This window comes from Neltuma alba, unplaced genomic scaffold, assembly GCF_004799145.2.
Source record: "Neltuma alba isolate B1F8T4 unplaced genomic scaffold, ASM479914v2 tig00012152_pilon, whole genome shotgun sequence".
In the NCBI taxonomy this organism is placed as follows: Eukaryota; Viridiplantae; Streptophyta; class Magnoliopsida; order Fabales; family Fabaceae; genus Neltuma; species Neltuma alba.
The window spans coordinates 48,679-72,330 of NW_021636700.1; the positions used below are offsets into that span (position 1 = coordinate 48,679).

Below are 23,652 nucleotides of genomic sequence, written 5' to 3' on the forward strand. Positions count from 1 at the left end.
AAGATTGTTCCCATTTTTTTTGCAAATAAAAAAAATATTTTTTTTGCATTGTTTTCCCCCTCCAATTACGTCATATATACCAAAATAAAATAACAGGAGAATATAAACGTAGTCTAGCTAGCTGAGTATAGTGCAACAAATGAATCAGAACAATGATAACTAATTGATAAACATGATTAATTTATTCCGTTTCACAGATTTGGAGGTTTAATTTGCTGGTGCTGAAGTTGGGGGTTGCGACGACGTCGTTTAGGTTGGCCGGATTGAATATTGTTGTTTACTTGGTGGTCTTGGTGTACTCAGAAGAGTGCTCCTCACTGCTTGAGGAGGAAGGGTTGAGGCCATACTCACTTGTTTGGCCAAACTCACTGCTTGCGTAGCCGCTATCCAATGCTAGCTTCCTGAACTTCTTCATATCTGCACTGTAAGTGCTAGCATCATACTCCATACTGTTGCTTGTGAATATTGAACTTTGCCCTGGCTTCACCCCTTCGCTCAGATCATCCAGTGACACATCGCCCTCCAAAGCACGTACTATCTGTTTCATTTATGCACACAAGCACACATTATTATCATTATTAGCTTCTTAAATATTCTCATGTGTAATATAAAGGGAGATTTAGTACTAAAGGGCTTCTTAGATCGTTTGTGTTGTAATATTTTTGATTTGGAGAGACAACAAAGGCGTCAGTGAAAGGCTTAGTGTGTGTGTGTGTGTATGAACATACTTGGCTCATTTTTGGTCGCCTTCTAGCGGAGTGCCTGACGCTGGCAGCAGCACAAGCCACCATACGGGCCATCTCCTGCATATCGTAATTGTTGCCTAGTCGTGGATCCGACAGACCTTCAAAGCTCCCACCTTCCATCGCCTTTATGCAAAGAGGTCTAGCCTGCATTACATATGCAGTTCATGAATAAACTGATTTCTCAACAGAACCTTAATTAATTAGATATAAATATATACATATGAATGTAAGTATAGTAGGAAAATATATATGTTAAAGGTGTGTGTAAAGTCATATATATATTTACACACACACACACGTACCCAGTCAACTAAACTGTCCTCTTCATATTCTCCGGTAGTGTCAACGGGAGGTCGTCCTGTTATGAGCTCCAGAAGCATAATACCAAATGAGAAGACATCGGACTTCTCAGTTAATTTGCCACTTGAAGCATACTCAGGAGCCAAATACCTGAGAATTACAATTATATATATATGGATTAATGTATCAGACATATATAGGTGCTTCAAAATTCTGCAGAATCTGACAAGTTGGCTTACCCAAATGTTCCCATTACACGGGTGGAAACATGCGTGTTGTTGTCTTGTGTAAGCTTTGCCAATCCAAAATCTGCCACCTGAATATTATTTTTTCCCCAGAAAGCCAATTGTGAGGTTAATTAAACATATAGCAAAATACCTTAATTATAAGCCAACATGAAAATTTTCTTTTCTTCAGTAATATTCACCTTGGCTTCAAAGTTGTTTTCGAGTAGAATATTTGCGCCCTTTATGTCACGGTGGATGATTCGAGGGTGGCCTGAGGAACATTTCAGATGTAAATTATTAATTATTAATGAGTAAAATAAGATAAAATGGTTGAGAGTATGCTTATATGATAAGATCATCAAAGGAGATCACTCACAATCCTCGTGCAAATAAGCAAGTCCCTTGGCCGATCCAATTGCAATTTTGAGCCTAGTAGGCCAGTCCATAACAGGTCGGTCCTTCCCTACCAGTTTAATTTCAAAGTTCGACAAAATTAAGAAAAGAATAAAATAATTAATCGTGTCACACTATGAATGAAATTAAAACTTCTTAGAAGTCTTACCGTGAAGATGGTATTCCATAGTTTTGTTGGGCACAAACTCGTAGACCAAGAGACTACGGCCTTCTTGAATGCAATAACCAACAAGAGAAACGAGATGGCGATGATGGACTCGGCTGATGACATCAACTTCAGCTTGAAACTCTTTGTCACCTTGGCCTCCGGTCGACTTGAGACTCTTCACGGCTATCTCCTTGCCGTTGGGAAGCACTCCTTTGTGCACATACCCGAATCCACCTTGTCCCAGTAGGTTCGCTTGGGCAAAACCACTAGTTGCAGCCGCTAGCTCCTCGTACGTGAAGGTGCTCTTGTTGAACCCTAGCGCCACCGAAGGGTGTGGGGGAGGCTGCGGTGGACCCACCGGCCCTGAATAGCTCGCGCTGCTCATCTCACCGCTGTTCATATTCCCAGAGAATGGAGCCGGCGGTGCTCCCCAAGGAGATTTATTCACGCCTCCTCCCATTGCTCCTGGGGGTGTTGGCATATTCATAACGTGTTGATCACCAGTGTTATAACCAGTATTGTTCCAATTGTTTCCCTTATTCGCCTGCTTGTAATAGTCATCATCTGCATGCGTCTCCCCAAATTTGTTCATACATTGGTCACCATAAATTTTTCCCTCGTTGAAATCTCTCTCAAAAACATGGCCATTATTTATTACCCTAAGTACGTCCATATGATTTTTTTCTGGTTATATTCATTCATTCATTGATATAAAACAGGATAAATGTTGAACATGCTTGCTGCAGTTTAAAGTCAGGTTATTAATTTATACGAACGAAGCTTGACATAAAACTGTAGAGGAAATGTTAATCAAATGCGATGTGCTTGAGGTAGGAAAGTTGTACCAAATTTTTTGTTGGCGTAGTAAATAATGGGACCCTCAGATCTCCTCTTCTTCCTTCTGTTGCATGCAATGAAGATGAGGATGAACACAAGCAGCAACAAACCAGCTCCAGCTGCCAAACCAATGATAGCTGGTACGCTCAATTGAGATCCATCGCTATTGCTACCTGACGACGGTGATGGATTGTCCGATGATCCATGTGAACTTTTCTCCGGAGGAGACAACCGGTGTACTGGCGGCGGAGGTGAAAACTCTCCTCCCTTGGCATTCGCTGGCGGTGGTGGAGGCGGAGGGCTCCCCGTTTTGCTGTTATTTCCATCGCTGTTATCGTTGCCATTAGAAGGTGGAGGAGGGGGAGGAGATGAGTTATTGCTGTCTCCACCATTGTCTTGGTCGGGTGGCGGTGGGGGTGATTGGTCGTCGGATGGTGGAGGAGGGGGTTGTGGTGGCGGAGAGGAAGAAGAATCGTCAGATGAACTTGAATCCGGTGGCGGTGGTGACGGAGGAGAATCCGAGGAAGATGAATCAGGCGAAGGCGCGGAATCGGAACTTGAAGCCATTAAATAATTATTGCCTCCTCCAACTAAGGTGATCGTTAAAGATGTGGAGAAGCCTGACCTGCTCTCTCAAAAGCTAATTCTCTATTTCAAATGAATGAATTATTGGATGTGGAAAAACCAGAAAACAGAGAATGATAAGCTTTGGAAAGGATATGATCGATGGGCACGTGTGGGAGCGACAAAATTATTCTCCCCTAGCGATGATAGGGAAGAAGGAAGGACGCGGGAGCATACCTGAGAGCAAAGGACAGGCAAATTCTCAAAGGAAGAAGATGAAGGCGAAAATGCATGCATGGAAATAGTGGGTAAAGAAAACGAAGACATGCCGTTTTCCAAGTCATCTCCTACAAAGTAGGGAAGTTGGGAGACATCTCACTGCAATTTACTATTTTTAAGCTTCAACGTTGTGTCATTGTTGTGATGACTTGCTAATATAATTGTGGCTGTTATAACTTATGACTAAGAAATTCAAAATGGATAATATGACTTGGCATATGTTTTTTTGTGTGTGTCAATATATATATGTCTTGCTTTAGCATCTGTCTGCTGCATTGTATTTGAATGAGGCACTTTCGGAAATGTCATGCAAATTTGAAGCGACACGTTGACACTATGCTTTCATGGGGCATTATTGCTTTTCAATACATTAAATCATTAATACTTCTCCGGTCCTAATTATAAGACCCAATTGACTTATTTGAGGAGATTAAGAAAGTAAGTTAAATTGGTTATTTATAATAAATAAGTGTTGTCATTCCTAAAATATCCTTACTAATTAAGTATATTGGCTAAAACTATCATTATTAGAAGGATTATCTTGGAAAAAAATGCATAAATATAAAAGACAAAATGGATTGGGGTCTTATAATTAGGACCAAATAAAAAGTCAAATGGGGTCTTATAATAAGGACCGGAGGAGTATATAGTAATTAACTTCTTTAAGAAATTCTGTTTTAACTGTATCCGTTATACAAAATTCCCTTGTTATTGAAATTATAACTATAGGTTTTCCTTTCCGCAACAAAAATGTTCAGAGTCGCCAGAGGTTCTTGATCCGTTTTTGGCTTCGATCTGGATCTTCTTTATTATTCCCACCTGCATGCAATTAGTACAATCTCCCTATAAAGCGTCTCTTGTGCTGTATGGGAAATTATTGTGGTTAGAAATGGTGGACAATGCAGAGTTTCGACCTTAGGTGGTATTGAAATTATGGTCAGTGGTCTTGTGTTGTTTCTTGAACTATGGCGTGGCTGCAGTTATTGGGCTTATTATATAAAGGCATTTTAGTGCTGTTTTGTTTCATTATATTGAATTCTGTGAGAATATTGGCCATAGAGCCGGAAAACGGGCCGAGCCCGTCGGGCCGGCCCTTTTAAACCCTGAAATTATGAGGGTCGGGCTTGATATTTTTCTCTTAAAATGAGAAATAAGCCCTGGAGGGTCGCGGGCCGGCCCTTTTAAGTCATTTTATAATTTTATAATTTTTTAAATTTTTTATATAATATTAATGTTATTAATTTTTTATATTGTTAATAATATTTCAAATATTTAGTTATTATTATCATTTTAAAATTAAATTTAGTTTTAGACAATAATTTATCCAATTAAATTTTTTAAAAATGGGTTAATTTGGACTTTAATAATGATTTGATTTATATTATATGCGTTGATATTTTTAAACTATATATATATTTGATAATAGAATATTTTTATACTTATATAACTTGTGATTCTATAATTTGAATTAGAAATTCATGAGTTTCAACAACAATGTTTCTCACATTAAAGTAAAATAATAGTTAGATTGCAAAATTTAAAAATAAAATTCTTATAAAGAAGAAAAACTTGATATTTTTGTTACGAAAGAAAAGTATACTTATGAAGAAAAATAATTAATTATAGTGATGATGAAGTTTCAAAAGATTAATGATAGTGTTTATTTATTGCACAATTGCATTATAGATAAAACTTTTAGATGTTGTTATCTTATTAATGAATGTTTTAGATGTTCTTAAATGTTGATGAATATTTATATATGATAATATTTTATATTTGTGACTTAATTTTATTCATATTTATGTCTTTTATTAATAATTTTATTGGTTTATTTTTATATTTTTTATAAAAAAATATGATAAATATAAAAAATAATATTTTTTCTTAAACGGGCCAAAAGCCCGCGGGCCGGCCCTGGCCCTGTAGTTTAAGGGCCGGCCTAGCAAATTGGGGTATTTTTAAAATTTCAGCCCTGGAGGGCCGACCCTTTTAAGCTCGCCAGCCCTGAAGGGCCGGTCCTGGAGGGTCGGGCCAGCCCTGATTCCCGTTCTAATTGGCCAGACTTAGTGCAATGCAAATTAATTAGAAATTCATAAAACCAAACATATCATTAGAGTCTTGATTTCCACTTTTGAGATCTAAAATGAGTGGTTCTATTGTTTGATTATTGATGTTAATTATACGAGATAATTAAGATAATCGGATTTATTATTTTTAACTATAAATTTGTTTTTAAAAAAAAAGAAATAACTGAAAAATTATTTTTCATTTTATATATTTTATTTATTAATATGCAAATATAACAATTGAATTAAATTTGAGTAAAGCAGTTTTACTTTGAACAATTGAACTAAGCAGTAAGCTAAAACCAAATCAAAATGCCTAGTTTTGAAATTAGCTTGGAACCAGAAGTAGTACTCTTCTGCTCCTTAATATAAGACATCCTTAACTAATTTGATTATATTAAAGAATTTAGATAAATTATTTAATTATAAGAAATATGACATATTTTTTTTTAAAACATCATAATCATCTTTCTTAATATTCTTCTTCCCGCACTTAATTGATTATGGTTGAGAGAATATCCATAGGGGTAATTTAGAAAAAATTGATAAATATGAAAAATAAGTTTTATATTTAGGACTAAAATTAAATTAATAATTAAATTCTGTATTAATAATTAAGTATTATATTAAGGATGGCAGAAATGATTAACAACAGGCATCCCGCGAGGACAATTTTGGCTTGAGATCACATTGATTTTTTTTTTTTTGAAAAAAAAATGGTGCTCGCCGTCACAGGGAGTCGGGTGGCAAGTGCGGGCCTTTTTATCCGAAGAGAGAGAATATACCTGAAAGCTGCGAGCTGGTGAAGAAAGAAAGCGTCACAGTCCAAAGCGACTTTCAGATACGCTTCTGCCCTCGTGCTCATCTCCTTCCCGATCCTTCACCCGCACGATGCCTTCCCGAAGAAGAACCCTCCTGAAGGTCATCATTCTCGGCGACAGCGGGTTCCACTCTCCTCTCTCAGACTTATTCTATGTTTTTGGATGCTTGATTCTATGAACTTCGGATCTTAACGCTTCTTGATCTAGAATAATCGAAACATATGATGAAAATCTCTGGAGTTCGTTTAGTACCTATTAGTTGAATTTACACAATCAATTTTATCATTCCATCTAGTTCTGCTGGTACTTACTGTTAATATTCCAGCCTCGAATTCTGTGATTCTCGATGAAATAATATGAACAAAACAGAGTAATTTGCAGTTTAGAATGGTACTATATTTTGCAAATGATCCTGTTGAAGGGCGAGCTTACTATTTTTGTGGTACGAGATCTACATTTTTCAGAACAATTCGTTCAGGAACTGTAATTTTTGTGTGTTTTCTTCCATTGTGTTTGGATCAAACTAAATACAAATCAAGTTATTTGGATATATGCACTCAGGAAATTGATTTAAGGTTACGCTGTTATAAACGTTATCGCAGTTCTTTTGACTAAAGAATCTGGTGCTTTGCAGGGTGGGGAAGACATCTTTGATGAATCAGTATCCTTTGGTGCTTGTGCCGGAACTCCTTACACTCCGACATAACTTAATAGCATATTAGCTACTAATCTTGACAGTATTATCTAAGTCTGTAGCATATGCAGTCTGTCTTTCTTTAACGTATATAGATATGTGAATAAGAAGTTTAGCAATCAGTACAAAGCTACTATAGGAGCTGATTTTTTGACAAAAGAGGTGCAATTTGAAGATAGGCTTTTCACCTTACAGGTTTGTGAATGGCGCTGGTCATATGCTGTCTCTTTTTTGAATGTCCGAAGTTGACTGTATGCATGAGCCATGAGACTAGGGCCTAATCCAATGGCGTCAAATGTGGATGCAACTCGGTGTGATTGTCTCCTCGATTTTCCTTGGAAGTACCCATCTTGAAATCTATTTTACAACTTATATGCCAAATTAACTGAAGATTTCTTAGGACTCAACCTTCTAAATGAGGAATAACTTGTGACTTCCATTTTTCAGATTCATATTCTCAAACGCTATTATTGTTCAGCTTCATTTGTCTTATTCCTGAACATGGGTTATGTGAAGAAGAAATTACATACATGGATACTGCATCTCTGTTTATGTGGATAGGCAGTTTGGAAGTATTGTGGACTAATTATTACTATTCTTTTTTTATTATAAAAGTTTTAAGCAGCACTTGGTTACAATCGTCAGCCTTTCGTTTTACTAATTAAGTTGAATTTTGCAGATTTGGGATACAGCTGGTCAGGAAAGATTCCAAAGCCTTGGTGTTGCTTTCTATCGTGGTGCTGATTGCTGTGTTCTTGTATATGATGTTAATTCCATGAAATCTTTTGACAATCTCAACAACTGGAGGGAGGAATTTTTGATCCAGGCATGACTTGTTCCTCTCCAAAGATAATTTTGACAACTCCCACAAATGTTGTGGTGTTTTTATAGACATTTATATCTTTGATCATGTTGGCAGGCTAGCCCGTCCGATCCAGAGAATTTCCCTTTTGTTGTTATAGGAAACAAGATAGATGTGGATGGTGGGAACGGTAGAGTGGTACGTCTTTGGCCTGAATTTGCTGTATCTTCCAGGATGCCCCCCACCCCCCAAAAGAGAGAGAGAGAGAGAGAGAGAGAGGCATTCATGAACCTGACAAAGCTAATTCAACTCCTACTAAACATATAAACTCAATAATGAAGTTCTCTCGTGCAGGTTTCAGAGAAGAAGGCTCGAGCTTGGTGTGCATCAAAAGGAAATATCCCATATTTTGAAACGTCAGCGAAGGAAGGTGTTAATGTTGAAGAAGCATTCCAATGCATTGCAAAAGATGCCCTGAAAAGTGGGGAAGAGGAAGAAATGTAAGTTGCTAAACAAGCGAATCTCTTCTTTCATGTACATTTTGAAGCACTGAAACACAAATAGACTGGGACAAATGCTGTCTAGCTTTTAGATAATTTTAATCTGTTGGGAACGTAGCTTGTTCCTATTGGCGATTTGGTGTTATAGTTTACAGTATTTCATAAAAATGTGCTATGATGAGAAAATCCGATATTATTTATCCAGTTTGTTGGAATCATGACTTTATACTGTTCGAGTAGCTAGCTTGAACTTGAACTGTGTAATAGGAACAATTTTTGGATAATAGTGATTTAGTGACCAATAAACCTTTGCCCCTCTTCTTCTTCACTGCAGTAACTACTTCATTCTTTACACGCTGCAATGGCAACTAGTGTTGACTGTTTAAGAAGGCCTAAATAGTTTTAACCTGGAATTGCATATATGTTCCAATTTTTCTCGTTGGTGCATCTTTGCCACATCCACTGACAGTGATCAAAATTTATATAGATACTATATTATTTGGAAATCAAAATATCCTGATATGATTTGATGTGGCGTTTAGTTTTTGTTGTCCTAATGGTACTTTTTTTGCTTATTGAAGATATCTGCCTGACACAATTGATGTTGGAAGCAGTAGTCGGCAGCCATCATCTGGATGCGAGTGCTGATTATATTGCCGTTTAGTGTCAAAAAGTATATTATTTGACATTATTTGATCCTGTTTGGCTGTTGCTGCTTGTATCTTTACTGTAAATTAATGTCTGGTTAAGAATCAACTGGTTCAATGTTATCCATTCGCTGCTTGTTTGGTCCATGTCCTAAGCAGTCAGATTATATTTGCTTCCCTTGTATGCTATTCCTATATTGTCAAAGAAACTCTTTTAAGATCGTCCTGGTTTCTAAGGTTATTTGTTATTTTGGTTTACTGTTTATTTATTTCTTTACTTTTTAACACTTCTTGAAATTTATAGTCAGGTTTTATCGCTCGGGCATGTGCGCCTCACTGGACAACCCTTTTTTTTTTTTTTGCCCCCAAACACTAAACAAGGTTTGTTAACCGTTTAAGCTGCCATAGTTGTCTATGTTCACGAACCAGAGGGGAAAGAAATATCAAAAGCATATTTTGCGATAGACAGCTTACGTGGCGAATAATTGTTCTACATCTTCGACCAAGAGGTCAGGCGCAAGTATCCATGTTCGTCAAAGGACTTGGTATTGAGGAGGATAAAATAGCTAGGTAACAGAGGGGTTGAGAAGAGTAAAACAGAGCTCTGACCTCTTGATCGAAGATGTAGAACAATCGGTATCGGACGGCCGTGGGAGTTACGTTAGAGGAGGCCAGATTCCAGGCCCTGCATGGCGGCACTTCAGAGTTGGACGAAATTTGGGCATCCGCATTATCCGGCCATCGGGGCTCCTGATTCTTCTTTGTGGGGATTGTTTATTGCTGAAATAATTATTTTTACTTTTCTATTAATCTTAACGATACTTGTGATGAAACTAGTATATAATCCAAGAGCTCTGATTTCAGGCACAAGTGACTCAGCTCTGCTTACTAATATATTAATCACTAATCAATTTGTTCTGTGGCTTGAAAAGAAATTTCCTCCCTTCCTCTAGTCTTTTCCTTCTCCATTCAAATAAAGATATGGAGTAATGGAGTAACAGTTTAAAATTTATTAAAATGTTAAGTTCTTCAATTTTTAAATAATAAATAGAGTAAAATCTAGCATTTTAGACAATCGGCGAACTCTGCAAAGGAACAAGTCCCTCTAATTTAATTATGATTTTAGTACTTTTTTTTTTTGGAATACAAAGAGGGTAGGAGCCACAACAAAAAGCTAGTACATGATTTTCCACTCATGGTTGGAGAACCAAAACAATTATACTCCTCACCAGATAACGCAAGCATCTCCACCAAAATCACTCGCGAACCCTAAAAGAAGCAAAAGGCACTTCCATCCGGTTACAATACAAGTAATGCATTATCTTGCTTGCAAATAGTACATGACCAAAAGGGCAACCGACAAATTGCAAATAGGTAAACCATCCCGAAGCTCAGCTAAATTTGTTGAAAAACCTGTTGAATATTAGAGTTGCAACTAACCCCAAACAATGAAGACGCAAAGCAAAGAGAGAGGGGGGGAAAATTGGGAAAAGGCACAGCGCGGTTATCTAGTGTGGTGTGTGGTAAGTTCTAATATGGAACAAGCAGGACATGTACATTCACAAAACTACATAAACTTCACAAAAGCACCTTCCCAAGATTTAAGCGGTGAAGTGAGATGGGGGAGCGCCCTTTCGGCATATCTATCCACTTGCTGGAGTTAAACACGTCAAAACATTACTATGAGCCAATAGCCCTACAAATTCAATATATCACCAGATCTGTATCCAAATTGCCACCTCAAGCTGCTGCTCAAAATGAGGTTAAGATGCTCCTACAATTCATGATTCTGGTTCTGGTCATAGAACTGTCAGTAACTGTGGTTTTGGAGTGAGTCTCCTAACTCCTAACCAACGCTTGGCCTTTAAAGAATTGGCTGCATCATATATGACCATCAGTGAGTAATGCAAGAACATAGTTAATGACAGAATTAATACACTAGAACCAAGCACCCATTTAAAGTGGCAATTAAGCCATCACAGGGCAGCAAAATCATTTGGCAAAACTATAAAGTCTATGGTGGAGGCTTTCACATCGACACGGAAACATCATTCCTAAATGTCTGGAGCCTCAAATAAGCAATATGTAACACATGGTGTTCATGATTCCATGTACCATGTAAAACTTGGCTCTTAATGTTTCACAATGAAGACAAAAAATGCAAGTGCAAAAGAGACAAGAAATCAAAATGGTTCGAGTGTGATATTCCACATGAAATAAAATATAATATGCTCTACAGCTCTAATCAATCCAAACCATAATTTCTTTCAAGTGTCCCACAATCATGCTCAGTCAGATCCATTTATCCAATAAATGGTGTCCATACGCCATGCCAAGGACAATTTTTGGGCTGCTTGATCAAAAGTCATGGCAACAGCTTTACCATTCTCCGAATAAATAAACAGCTCAAGGACAATTGGACCGAGGCAAATTAGCATAACCTCAAAATAGAAACTCATCAATAGGGATGAAATGCTCACTCTCAAGTTCAAATAGCCTGAATTATCAACAAAAAACATCTTTTCCAATGTGATGGTGGAAACATCCCAGTTGACGTTTAGCTTACTTTTCCCTCTCCTATTCATGCACTTCTTATTTGTTCCATTTTCAGGCTCCTTTACGTCTTAGAATACCAGTCTTAGACCAAATTATTCTAGAAACATCAAAGTAAAGTGAGGTGTTCTACTGGCAATACTATTACAATTTCAACCAACAAAACTTTCAACATCAGATTAAATGAATACTCACATTATCAGAATAGTAGCAGACTATCGCTATGTAAGAATACTTGAACATTCTCAAGACACACGTGACATTTATTTTGTCTCAACCGATGAAAAATTCTCCTGGCCGGTTGGCTGAACTGAATTTCCTGTTGTGGGTGCAGATGATGAGTTTGAAAGGGTGGTTGCCACAGTGCCCATGGACCTAGAAATTGGTAGCCTTTGGGGATTCATATTAATTGGTGGTCTTGGTACTGAATTTGCAAAATTCATGGGAACTCGATTCATTGGTAAGGAAGGGGGTACACCTCTAGCTGTAGGTGGTATCCCAAGGCGAGATGCAATTATCATTGCACGCTCATGGTAAAGCTTCTGCCGTGACCGATCCAAGTGTTCTCTGACCCTCATCACCACATTATCCATATCATTGAAAAAGGCTAACTTCGTCTCCAACTTGTGCAGCTGCAAGTTGATGAAATACTCCATGAATTTCAAAGGAGTAGAAAATACAAATAAATTGCTGTGCTAACTTTCTCTGACTATGAGAATACCTGTTTTTCTATCAATAATGTAGCAAGTTGTTGAATTTGATCTTCTTCTTGATTGGCTAGAAGTTTTGCCTTAACTGCTGCTGCAGCAAGTGTAGAAATCGCAGCATGTTTTAATTTTTCAAATTTGTTAGCTTGTTTGGTATTTGTGATATTATCTTCCATTTTCCTACCATTTTCTGTGTCGTCTTCACCTGCAAATAAGGAAGACATCAATTATTATTCGTGTCCTTAAGAAAAAGCTACTCAGAATAAAACCTTTCAATGCTCCATTGCATTCCTTCTGCAAAAGTGTATGTTTTGCGTGTGGAAGTTTGTGTGTGGGTGTGGGGAAGCTTGTCAGAGAGAAAGAGACCTGGGCTTTTCCCATTTTCAGCACCAGACTTTGATGTGACTGGATGAGAAGGTTCATTCTGGTCCAACGAAGACGTCATATCAACATCCTTTGTTGTCCCTGCATGTTGAGACGAATCTAGTGTAACCTGCGGCTCAGATTCATTCTTCTGATTCTTCTCTGATGGCAAGGAATTAGGAACCACGTCAACATTCATTACTGGTTCCGTCATTTCCATATGCTCACCAACTGGATTTTTAGATAGAGGTTTTTGAGGTTTGTTTTTATCTGAGGGCAAAGAATCAGACACGACCTCCGTGTCTGTTGGCGCCTGTACAGACTTGGGCTTTTCTCCTGCTTTCTTGGCCGCAGTTGACTGCTGAAGATCATTCTTTTCAGAGCGAAGAGAATCAGAAACAACAGAGTCATCCTTTGTTTTCTCTGCAGGCTGACAAAGCTCTTTAATTGAAGTTCCTTCAGCCTTGGATGTCGAACCATCTGAATGCTGGATAGTACAATCACCAGACAACTTTGAATTGGCTGGATTTTTACAATTATCAGGCACAATTTCCTCATGATTAGCTATTGCTTGCTCCTTTAAAGGACCAGGTTCCTCTGAGGCTCCACCATTGGGAGAGTTCAACTGTCTTTTATCTTCTAAAGCATCATTTGCAATTTTCCTTTCATTGTGATCATTTGATATGTCTTTAGCAGGTAATATAGATTTATCCTGTTTTTCACTTTCATCTTGACCCGCATCCATTTTAGAATCCCTATGATCCATTCAGACACGATATGAGTATCTCATCAACAATAGTCAAATTAGGCATGAAATTGCAACACACACACACACGCCCCATTTAATGAAAATACCTTTCTAATCTAGATGGTCCCTTCTTATTATCATCAGGTGGATTTTCCAGAAGAAAGCAATGTCTTGCTGCAAGCTCAATGCTGGGAGAATTAGAAGATATGGATTTTAAGGAGCTATGAGCTGAAGCAACAGCCATATCAGAACCCACCAAGCGTGCCAGGAAACCTCCCTGTACAGAAAGCAGCATTACTCCACAAGATGGATAACAGACAGAAAATATGGGACAGGACACAAGGAAAAGGGGAAGGTAGACATACTCTTCATACTAATTTTATAAATAAGAGAATTTAACAGCACAGCAAACACCAATAATTTAGCAAATCTGTCTTCTCCAAGCACATACTATGAAATATTTCTCACGCGCACGCCCGCAGCCACATAATACCAGCCAGCAGTTGAAATCATTTTTTAATAATTAGTTTAAGGTTTTTTTTTTTTTTGGGGGGGGGGGTCATCATAACAAACGATCATATATGCTTGTACTCATTATCAAATATCAAATTCTCTCATTTAAGCCAGGCACTGAAAACTAGCACCATCAAGTACACAACTTTCAAATTTGCAAGTTAATTTTATTTCAATCCCTTCCTTATGTGTCATCAATAAATTCAGACTGAATGGACGGACTGATATCTGTTACAAGTCACCGAAACCTCTGCAAGCAATGTGCTAATTTTCAAGCATCCAGGCATCCCACTTACCAATGCCATCACAGGATTGCCCACTTCCGCAAATGACAAGGGCCCTTCAGGTCCAGGAGAATAACCGATAGCTTCAAATGCTTCCCCAAGAGCCTTTAGAACAAAGCCGTCACTAGCTTCCTGTCCAAGTTTCACTTCAGCAGCATTTTCTGGTTTGCCATTTCCCTCACTAATTTTCTCATTGCTGCCATTTTCTGGCATTAGGGTCTCTTGATCAACTTTTACTTTATTAGCATCTTCAGCCTTTAAAGTTTCATCGCATGGGGTCAGGACTTGTCCATCACCATTACTGGTCTTACGTTCAAGAGTTTCTGATGCATCTTTGACAATAGATGAATCATTTTTAGCTGCAGCTGGATCAGCAGTTTCTTTACAATTGGCAGCAACAACATCACTATCAACAAAAGCTTCTTCAATTGGCATTTGAACAAAGTGTAATATACATTGAGCTTTTGTTTTCGTTGCAACATGCTCAGCAATTTCATTCCAATTTTCTTTATAGAGTTCTAATGCTTCAAGAAGCAAGAGGGTCTCCTGATCAGTCCACTTTCCACCACTAACCCCTTGGACTTCAGCTGGTTCCATAAGTATAAAATCCGTTGAAGACATACCAGAGCCAAACTTTCCATTACTAAAGCAATCAGTACATAGATCAAAATCTGCCTGTCAGAAGCAAATTAGAAAGTTATCAATCACCCTATTTTTTCACCAACATATTAAAATTAATCAAATAATTCAATACTTCGATAGTCAAACAGATTAAGTCTAACTAAAAGTCACAAACTTGAGTCATTCCGACAAGTTGAACAACCTTTAGAGCAACAACCATTTACACCATTTCAAAGAATGTACCCTCTTGCAAGTCAATAGAAATTCAAAAAGGCAAGTAGCCTTTCCAAGCTGTTGGATGTGACAGTCATCATTATAACATTTTCTGCTCACACTCCACGCCTTCTACTTATCCAGAACCATGTTGTGTCACAGGAGTATTATGCAAAAATATTTTCAAAAATCTAATTTGACGCAGAAGAGGTGGTAAAATGATTCCATGCGTCATAATTTTGTAACTTAAAAATAAACCGAAGAGGGCTTCTTGGAGCAAAGTTTGGCAACCAGTTCAATCCTCACAGTTGGAGGTAATTTCAACAAACTACACCAAACAATGTAGATAATTAAACACCTCTTAAAGCAGCAGACTAGGAACAGAAACTCAAATTTAAACTATAATAAGATCAAGCCCATTATGCGCGCGCATGGCGGACACACACACACAAAAAAGATTAAGCCCATTAATATATTTAGAGTCCTTAAAACGTAGCTAAAACAATGCAATTCAATGACATGGGTAAAACCTGCTTCTGGCAATGGTAGCGTTTGCGCGAACAATCAGCTGAACAGGAGTTGCAGTGGTACTCAACTGCTGGCCCCTCCTGTTTCACCAACTCTTCAGCAAATGTTGATTCAGGAAACAAGCCAGATGGCATATCTTGAGTCATTTGGTTGGTCTTTGGAACAACACGCGGACATAATTGCACAGTTTCGAAGTGATACAATTTTTCAACCAAGGACTGCTTTTCTGCTTGCCCATCATCATCAGTGCCGACAACAGCATTGTCCGTAGATGGAAATGGATGGAAATTAATTAAACCCCAATGGTCCAGAAACTCCATTACCTCTTGCCTGGCATCCAAATCTCCAACATTAAGCTCAGACAAGTCTTTCAGCTCAATATGAGCATTTGGGTTTGCATGAAACTTCTTCATAATCCAGTTCCGTATCTCCATATAAATATCAGGAGTCCGATTTTCAGTTTTCCCATTAAAGAAAGAAGGTAATGCATTCTTCTCTATTGAATGGATATCCGTCCACGAAAACCAACCTGAAAGTCAATTCCAGAGGTAAAATGGTTTGATTGAAGAAAGCTGTTGTCAGACTTAAGATTGAAACTTAGAGTACTTAACTTTTTTAGTTTTTAAGAGGTTGATCTTGGGTGTGGGGGGAGGGGTTGACCAACATAACTTCATGAAACAGCTTGAATCAAGGAAAGTAACCAGACAAGATAAACCTTTTTAAAAGAATAAATCACTTTTTGAAGATTTAGGAGTGAACAAAAGATAAATAAGGATTTTCAAGGATACAGTTAACAAGATCACCAATACATCGTTCCACGATGAAACATTTTAGCCACAACAAAATTCTCATAGCAAAACTATTCACATTTCTAGGTTTTGCAGGAAATTCTGATGATTTTGCAGTGCCTAGACTTCCATTCTAGATCTTACAAGGTTCTGAAAAGAAACCCAAAAATAGTCCTCAAACTTGTATACAAATATATATATATATATATATATAGTAGAAAAGGGTAATTTTAGAAGCTAGTCCACTCATCCGGTCAATAACTCAATATAAGGATTCCAAACAACCACAATAATTTGGAACCAAAGCTCCAAAAGTAACAGGATAAAAAGATTTCATAACCATCCCTTAAAGCATGGGCTGATCTAGTGTTATGTATACTGCACAAAACCATTTAATGAACTCTGCAAAGATAAAATTAACAAATATCAATTTTTCCCAACATCCACTCCGCGCTTTTTTTAATAATACTATAACGCTGGCATGATAAAGGTGGGAAGATGAGAATGCTTCAACCGGACAAACGTATTTATTGTTGCATATAAAATGTGGCCTCCGGAGGTAGAATGAACAACGGTCTACTATGGCAAACTGCCAGAGGCAAGCATGACTAGACTGGAAAAAGCCTATCGCAAGCACTAAGCAGCATACTAGACAGAGCCAGCCGCAAACCAGCTCAGTCGAGTTCAGTTGAAATATTCGTCAATGGAACACCAAAGAATTCAAAGCATAGATAATCAACATCGTCCAATTTCCAGTATCTAATGAAGAAGAATCCTAAGAGGTCCTAAAGCTACACATAAACAAACTAGGGTTCCACAAAAGACACATGGGCTCACCACAATGACTCGGAACTACATGAGCATTGGCACCACGAGATCTGATAGCTTCGAATTCAGTTTCGATCGCAGCTTCCAGAGCCTCCCACTCACGCTCCTTCTTAATATCCTCCGCATGCGCGCCTGAGTCTCTACCCAAAGCCTCAGACGTCACCGCATGCTGTGAGTGCTTCGCAGCGCCAGCAGCAGAGCCGCCGCCACCAGCTACCAAGGCTGAAGAGGAGGGGGTGGCCTGGTTGCTCGGGATTTGACGAGCCCGGGTCAAGGGGCCATTGTGTAAGGGAGGAGTATGAGCAGGCAAAGCCTTCTCGCGAGTTACACGTTTCGAGGGCGTGGGCGTGGAATTCGAGGAGCCGAGAGTATTAACCTTTCTTTTTAACCCTCCGGAGCGGCGGCGGGAGGAAGTCGACTCGGATGCCGGCGAATCGACGTTGGACGACGGTTGAACGGCAGCTTCGCGGTGTTTCTCCTCCATCGCGACGCTCCTCTGAGAAAGGGGGATATGATTCAGTGTGACTGTGCTTGGTCTTCAAAGACGTACGTCGTCGTCATATCGTGGATTGCTACTTCCAGAGCTTCTTCCACTCTCAGTGCTTTCAGGCTTTCATCTTTTCAGGCTTTCCCTGGTAACAGCCGATTTAATCCCGTGTGGCGCTCGTCCGCGGTACAGAGCTGCGCCCTTCTTTCGTATTGGTGGACGGTGGTGGTAGTCAAATTAATTTTAACTAAATTGATCCTCATGCTTAACATTATTTTTCTTCCGAACAGCTTAGCATGTTTATTAAAGGCGCCTTATATCATATTATAGAAGAGACTGTGAGTTTTATGTCCCAAAAAGAGCGCGCGAGTCCTCTTTTCTATGGGGAGAGAGGGTTAAGCTATCCAAAGCAAGTATTCATTATAATTCAACTGTTACAGATTAATTTTTAAAATTACTTACAGCTTAATTATTGTTATATTTAATTTTAACTTATTTTAACGATTATGTACCATGCGAAGCAGCATACGAAAAAAGGTTTAATTTTGCAAAACACAAAAATAACGCTACAAAGTTAGGATTGGATCATACATCATTAGCCACATATCCTATAACCCTCAATTAAGACCCCCCCCCCCAAAAACAAAAAAAAAATGATCCTCCATAAAAGGGTCTTCTTTTTTAAGTTAGGATTGGGATCTGTTTCTTTTTTTTTTGTTAAAACAGAAGTATCTTTCTATTCGAGATAATCCTATTTGAGGTATCTCGGGATACTGAATGTGGACACATCTTCCAATAAAAATTCGAATCTTAATTCGTCATATTGTGAAGGATTAACCCTTTTCACTAAACCTAATTATTATGATTGGGATCTGTCTTGCAATGTCACTGTGTTCCCACGTATTTGCTTGAGTGGAAGATGAAGCGCCTAGTAAAAGATGCAAGAGCTTGGATCATTCATCATGAGTGGGCTTTCGAAGTTGGGGTGGGTCTTGCATTGTTTATGGGTTTCCATCACTTGTATCCAACATGAAACTCCACATCCTCCCAGAAGTTGCTCGACCTAAAGATGATCAGCATCGTTCCACGAAACATCTCTTCTTCTTGTTGGGCTCGTAAGTTTGATCCTGCTCAGCTCACACGTTCTAATTTAACTAAAGTTGTAGCTAGCTTAAAGACCCACATGACAAAGTTGGTTCATAGCAATAATTCAGGTCCCAGCACGAAGAAATAACCAGGCCCAGAAAAGATATTGGAAATATCAGTGAGTGTTCTGGTTCCATTCAATGTTGCGACTTTAATATTGAAGTTGCCTATTCCTGTGTTTTACTACTACTGTAGAGGTCCAGTTATGTTACAACTGTCTTGGGCTTATCAGCTTGTCAGAGGATCATGTTGGATTGATGATCCACGCGCTTGCTCATGTCAATTTCTTCACACGTAATTTGTTTTTCTGCTTTAGTGTATTTGCTGCTAATTGTTTTGCCTTCATTTTATATTTTGTCCAGAAAGTGCTTAATGAGTGACACATACATGAGAAGAAGTAATTATATCTTTTATCGCTGGTAATTTGTTGTTTTTGTAAGACTGATTTCTGTACATTGATTTTTCTCAGAAACATAGTGATGTTTTTCTTTTTTGGCGCTCCTTTAGTCTTATTTATAAATAGAGCAAAGAAAAAAGATATTTTTTTATTTTATTTATAGGATACTAAGAGAAATTTTTCATGTGGATGTACAAATTTATCCTTTATTATTATTTTGTTGATTTTGTTTATATGCGATATAATATATATTAAATACGAATAAAATTGAAAACTTGTTAAATTTTAAATAAAAATTGACAAAGTTTAATATTTTTTTAACTTGTATGAAATATGTTTAAAATGATTTATAAATAAGATAATTGGATATATAAAAACACAGTAATTTGTAAAGTCTTCACACTGCCCCTACCTTTTCCCCCCGTGTTTTCCGGGAACAGGGGAAGCGCCCGAACCTGAAAATGAGTGACATATTTGTTGCTCTCACCTCTGTCTCTCTCTCTCTCTCTCTCTGTGTCCGTTTTCTTCTTCTTGGGTTTTCGGCCCGTAAGTACAATTTCAATGCAATTGATTAGAACACATGGGTTGGTCTGGAATCTGGACATTCACACTGCTTTAATTTGTTCTTGCTTGGGCATGAAGCTACTCCCTTCCACTCACAAACAGCCTTCATGGGTGTGCCTGCTACCATTTTGTCTGTTTAAAAAATTACTTTGTATTTTCTTTTGCTTTTAAAAAAGAATAGAATTTAACCACAGATATCATTAAAAAATGAACTCGTCAAAATATAGTCCAATCCCGAACAATTCAAGTGTCCCAAGGTTCCCTTTGTTAGTCCTAAAGGCAACAAAAAAGTTTGATGACCTTAACTAAGAAGAAAGCTTTTAGTTACATATCGCCCTTTTGGCCCACTCATATGAATTGTGGGGGTAGGTGTTGACTTGGTTGGTGTTTCAAAAATTTTATGCATTAATAAATCTTACAACTTCAAATATTTAATAGAAAATATTTTCTGTTATATTTATGCTCAACTAACAAGATATTACTCCTATATATACGAGTATTTCATTATATGTAGATAAAGCTCTTATAAGCAAGTTACCCGGTTTCAGGTGAAGCAATGACACCCAAGTGGACATTCGTTTCTTTGTCTGTGGCTAAATAATAAATGGATTTTCTTAGGCCGCAGCTAAATAACAGATTGGTAATCTAAGAGGAAGAAGAAGAAAGTCAAGGGACGCGAGGAGCATCAAGCTAAGCCTATCCCTAACATAGATGAGTTCCCAAGGTATATAAATCGCTTTGGCCGAAAATATACATATATATATTTATATATATAAATCGCGACCCACGGAGGCATGTATAAACTTGCAAGACTCAACTTTTTCTACCGAAAAAATAAAACACTAAAACTCACGAAACTAATGTTTCGACTAATATAAGTGTGTTTTTCCTATTTTAAAGTTGTTTTTTTTTTTGCGTTGGTTAAAAAAAAGTGATTTTTATTGCATGGAATAAATATGTAAGAACTGACCAGAGTTTTATCTCATACTCTTTGTAGTTCCTATTATAAGCCATTTATAACCAATTCAATCATGCCAATAAAAATAGCTAAAAATATTAAATTTGTCATAAAATTCAAATAATTTTTAATATTATTGTTTTTTTTTTGCCATTCAATATTATCCTTATTAATTACATTAAACTTTAACATCATATTAATTTTTATTATCTCACTATATCTTTATTAAATATGAGCATATATGATTAAAAAAAGTATTTGATGATTATTAAAACTAAGCAAATATCCTACACAAAGGATCAAAAATACTAATCAGCTGATGACTTGATGTCTTATCCAGACAAGGGGGTGGAGAGTAAAAACATACTCCTTCATCTCTTATTATGAGATCCACTTAACTATATTACGTGGTTTAAAAACTGTTACAATTAATTAAAAGTAATAAATATGTTGAAAATATACTTTTTTTCCAAATATACCCCTATTTACTAGTGGGTAGGTGTGAGTGAGAAAAAATGTATGGGAAAAAGATAATGAGAGAGAGTATATTAATTAAGGATAAAGTGGGTAAAAATACATTTATTGCTTAGAAAAATTTAAAGAAGATCTTATAAATAGGGACAAACTAATTAAAAAAATTAGATTTTATTATAAAAGACAGAAGAATAAGGACTTATTTAAGTAATCATCACAGGGATCGTCAAACCAGCATTCAGTACCTCATGTTTTCCCCTATTTAATAGGAACTAATAAGTGCAGTCAATTGAATGTGTGGCTAATTCTGAGAAAGTATTGCAAATTTTTTATACCTTAGTTACAAATAATAAATATGCCTACTTTTTTTAATGTGTATGAATGGGTAAGAAGGTCATAGATGGAGGGAGTAATAATTCTGACTTAATTTAAAAATAAATAAATATAAAAGAATCACCCCAATGTCTGTCTCTCACAGAAAAGCTGTTTTATATGCTTTACATATTTTACAATACTTGTCAATTTTAGATTCCAATAATGCACTAAATTTTTTTATTTCCAGATTTGCTCCCCTGTTAATTAAAGATTTCAATAATGCATTAAATTTTTGGCCAAAAAAATAATGCATTAAATTAGGAGTGGTATTTATTTAAAGAAGACTGAGAGCATTTCTATAAAAAAAAAATATTCTACCTCTTATTCTAAATAGGTATGCTTCTATATTTCTGTTTGGTTGTGCTCTCCCACTCTCTATCCAAAAATAAGGATATATTTTTTAAAAAAATTATTTTGTTCATACTTATTACCATTAACTATTTTTAACCACCTTATCATAGTCATATACATAATTTATTTACTTTTTTTCCAGAACCTAAATTTATTTACTCGTATCCTATATATAAAAGATCAAAAGAGTAATAAATTTATTTTATAAAACCTGATGTTATTTAATGATTTTCCTGATCTCCACAAAACTTATTTTGGTGACGTTTCTCAGAATCGAAAGGTCGAAGCCTAGACTGATGGATGTAGGAATTGGATTTACTTGCTTGTATAGGCGCCACCTGAATTTCCGTCTTTCTATCTCTTTTCAACTGTATCTCTTATTGGCTGGTCGAGTAAATGAATGGATCCAAAAAACCCCTTGCGTAATTTTTAATGATCTGAACCTCGAATGGGTGAAAAGGAACAAGACAAGATTAGATTCCTATGAATATTGTGCAGAATCAGAAAACAAGCACCAGAAGCAGAGGATGTTTATCCATTAAAATTCATTAATAACTCTCTCTCTCTCTCTCTTCCCTGCAAAACAAACTTCAATGAAAACACTAGTTGACTATTAATTCCCACTATTCCAACAAACATAACGGAGTATTGTAGAAGCTATGGTCCCTTTCATTAATTTATTGAGCCAACTTCTCTTCTTCAAGCTTCTCCCCAAAAGCCTTATCCTTCATCTTCTTCTCGTCTTGATGAGATTCCACATGGTGGCTGTGATATATAATGACGTTAGGCTTCACATCGAAGTCCTTAACGAAAAGATCTTTGTCTGCATCAGACACAGACGGCTGATCCTGAAGAACAAGATCTTTGATCAGTTCAGGCATGGGCAGTCCCTTCATCTTCTTCTCCCAGTAGGCTTCGAGATCTTTTCTGGCATGGCTAGGGCTAGAAACCTGCAGAGATATTCAAAGAGAAAAAGAATCGATCGAGAGGTTTATATATATGTATGGCGGAGAAAACTGAAAGAGGAAAATAGTGGATTTTGCAGAGAGAAGAAGAAGAGGATTAATTACCAGAAGAAGAAGGGAGAGTATGAAGACGAAGGAGAAAGCGGGCTTCATCTTTGGTGTGATTCTGATTGGTGTATTTCCAAAGGGGTCAAGTAACCCTTCGCAAATTTATAGGAATTAGGAAACCTCTCTCTCATGCTTGCGTTATAGCTGTAAAGTGATTCATCATCAACCTTCGCCGCACATCGTTTTGACGCCTGGACGCCTTACTCAAAAATAGAAAATTATTAATTGGAAAATATCAATAATATTCATTCAGCTTTTTTCATCAAATTGATTAGGTTGGTGTTATGGGTGGCAGATATATACTCTACTTTTTATGTAAGCAATTGAATTGAATTCAATCCTTGTTTTTACGCATGAAGCATATTTTTATTTTTTTAGTTTAAAAAGTCTGCTATTTGTATAAGATAGCTTGGTTTTCAGGTAAATAATTAATCGTATCATTATTAAAAAAATCTGACAAATGCCGCTCATTTCAATCTATATTAGTACCTCCGGTCCTAATTATAAGACCTTATTTATAGTCTACAAACATGATTTTATAATTAGAACCGGAGGTAGTATATGACTCTCTTAGTTTACAATAAAAAAATAAAATTAAAAATACGTTTAGGTTTGAAATCTTTAATTTAGACTTTC

General features: G+C 37.0%; 4 protein-coding genes across 4 annotated transcripts; 1 reads left to right on the forward strand and 3 right to left on the reverse strand.

Annotated features, from left to right (window-relative positions):
- Positions 1-277: 277 nt before the first annotated feature.
- Positions 278-3,239, reverse strand: LOC114723732 (putative proline-rich receptor-like protein kinase PERK6). The gene is made up of 8 exons (XM_028909965.1): positions 2,681-3,239; positions 1,836-2,519; positions 1,650-1,736; positions 1,474-1,544; positions 1,286-1,362; positions 1,049-1,196; positions 729-890; positions 278-538 (listed from the first exon to the last, which is right to left on the reverse strand). The coding sequence occupies exons 1-8, from the start codon at positions 3,237-3,239 to the stop codon at positions 278-280; spliced, it is 2,049 nt and encodes a 682-aa protein (XP_028765798.1).
- Positions 3,240-6,361: 3,122 nt separating this feature from the next.
- On the forward strand, positions 6,362-9,297 carry LOC114723729 (ras-related protein Rab7). The gene is made up of 7 exons (XM_028909964.1): positions 6,362-6,525; positions 7,037-7,063; positions 7,192-7,291; positions 7,776-7,922; positions 8,016-8,096; positions 8,253-8,398; positions 8,980-9,297. The coding sequence occupies exons 1-7, from the start codon at positions 6,473-6,475 to the stop codon at positions 9,044-9,046; spliced, it is 621 nt and encodes a 206-aa protein (XP_028765797.1). The 5' UTR covers positions 6,362-6,472; the 3' UTR covers positions 9,047-9,297.
- A 905-nt stretch (positions 9,298-10,202) lies between these two features.
- Positions 10,203-17,857, reverse strand: LOC114723724 (SWI/SNF complex subunit SWI3D). Its single transcript, XM_028909957.1, has 8 exons — positions 17,201-17,857; positions 15,578-16,104; positions 14,226-14,888; positions 13,524-13,693; positions 12,672-13,423; positions 12,320-12,510; positions 11,794-12,230; positions 10,203-10,921 (listed from the first exon to the last, which is right to left on the reverse strand). The coding sequence occupies exons 1-7, from the start codon at positions 17,673-17,675 to the stop codon at positions 11,862-11,864; spliced, it is 3,147 nt and encodes a 1,048-aa protein (XP_028765790.1). The 5' UTR covers positions 17,676-17,857; the 3' UTR covers positions 10,203-10,921; positions 11,794-11,861.
- Positions 17,858-22,369: 4,512 nt separating this feature from the next.
- On the reverse strand, positions 22,370-23,092 carry LOC114723739 (uncharacterized). The gene is made up of 2 exons (XM_028909971.1): positions 23,014-23,092; positions 22,370-22,893 (listed from the first exon to the last, which is right to left on the reverse strand). Exons 1-2 carry the CDS (start codon positions 23,059-23,061, stop codon positions 22,621-22,623), a joined length of 321 nt encoding a protein of 106 aa, XP_028765804.1. The 5' UTR covers positions 23,062-23,092; the 3' UTR covers positions 22,370-22,620.
- Positions 23,093-23,652: the final 560 nt, after the last annotated feature.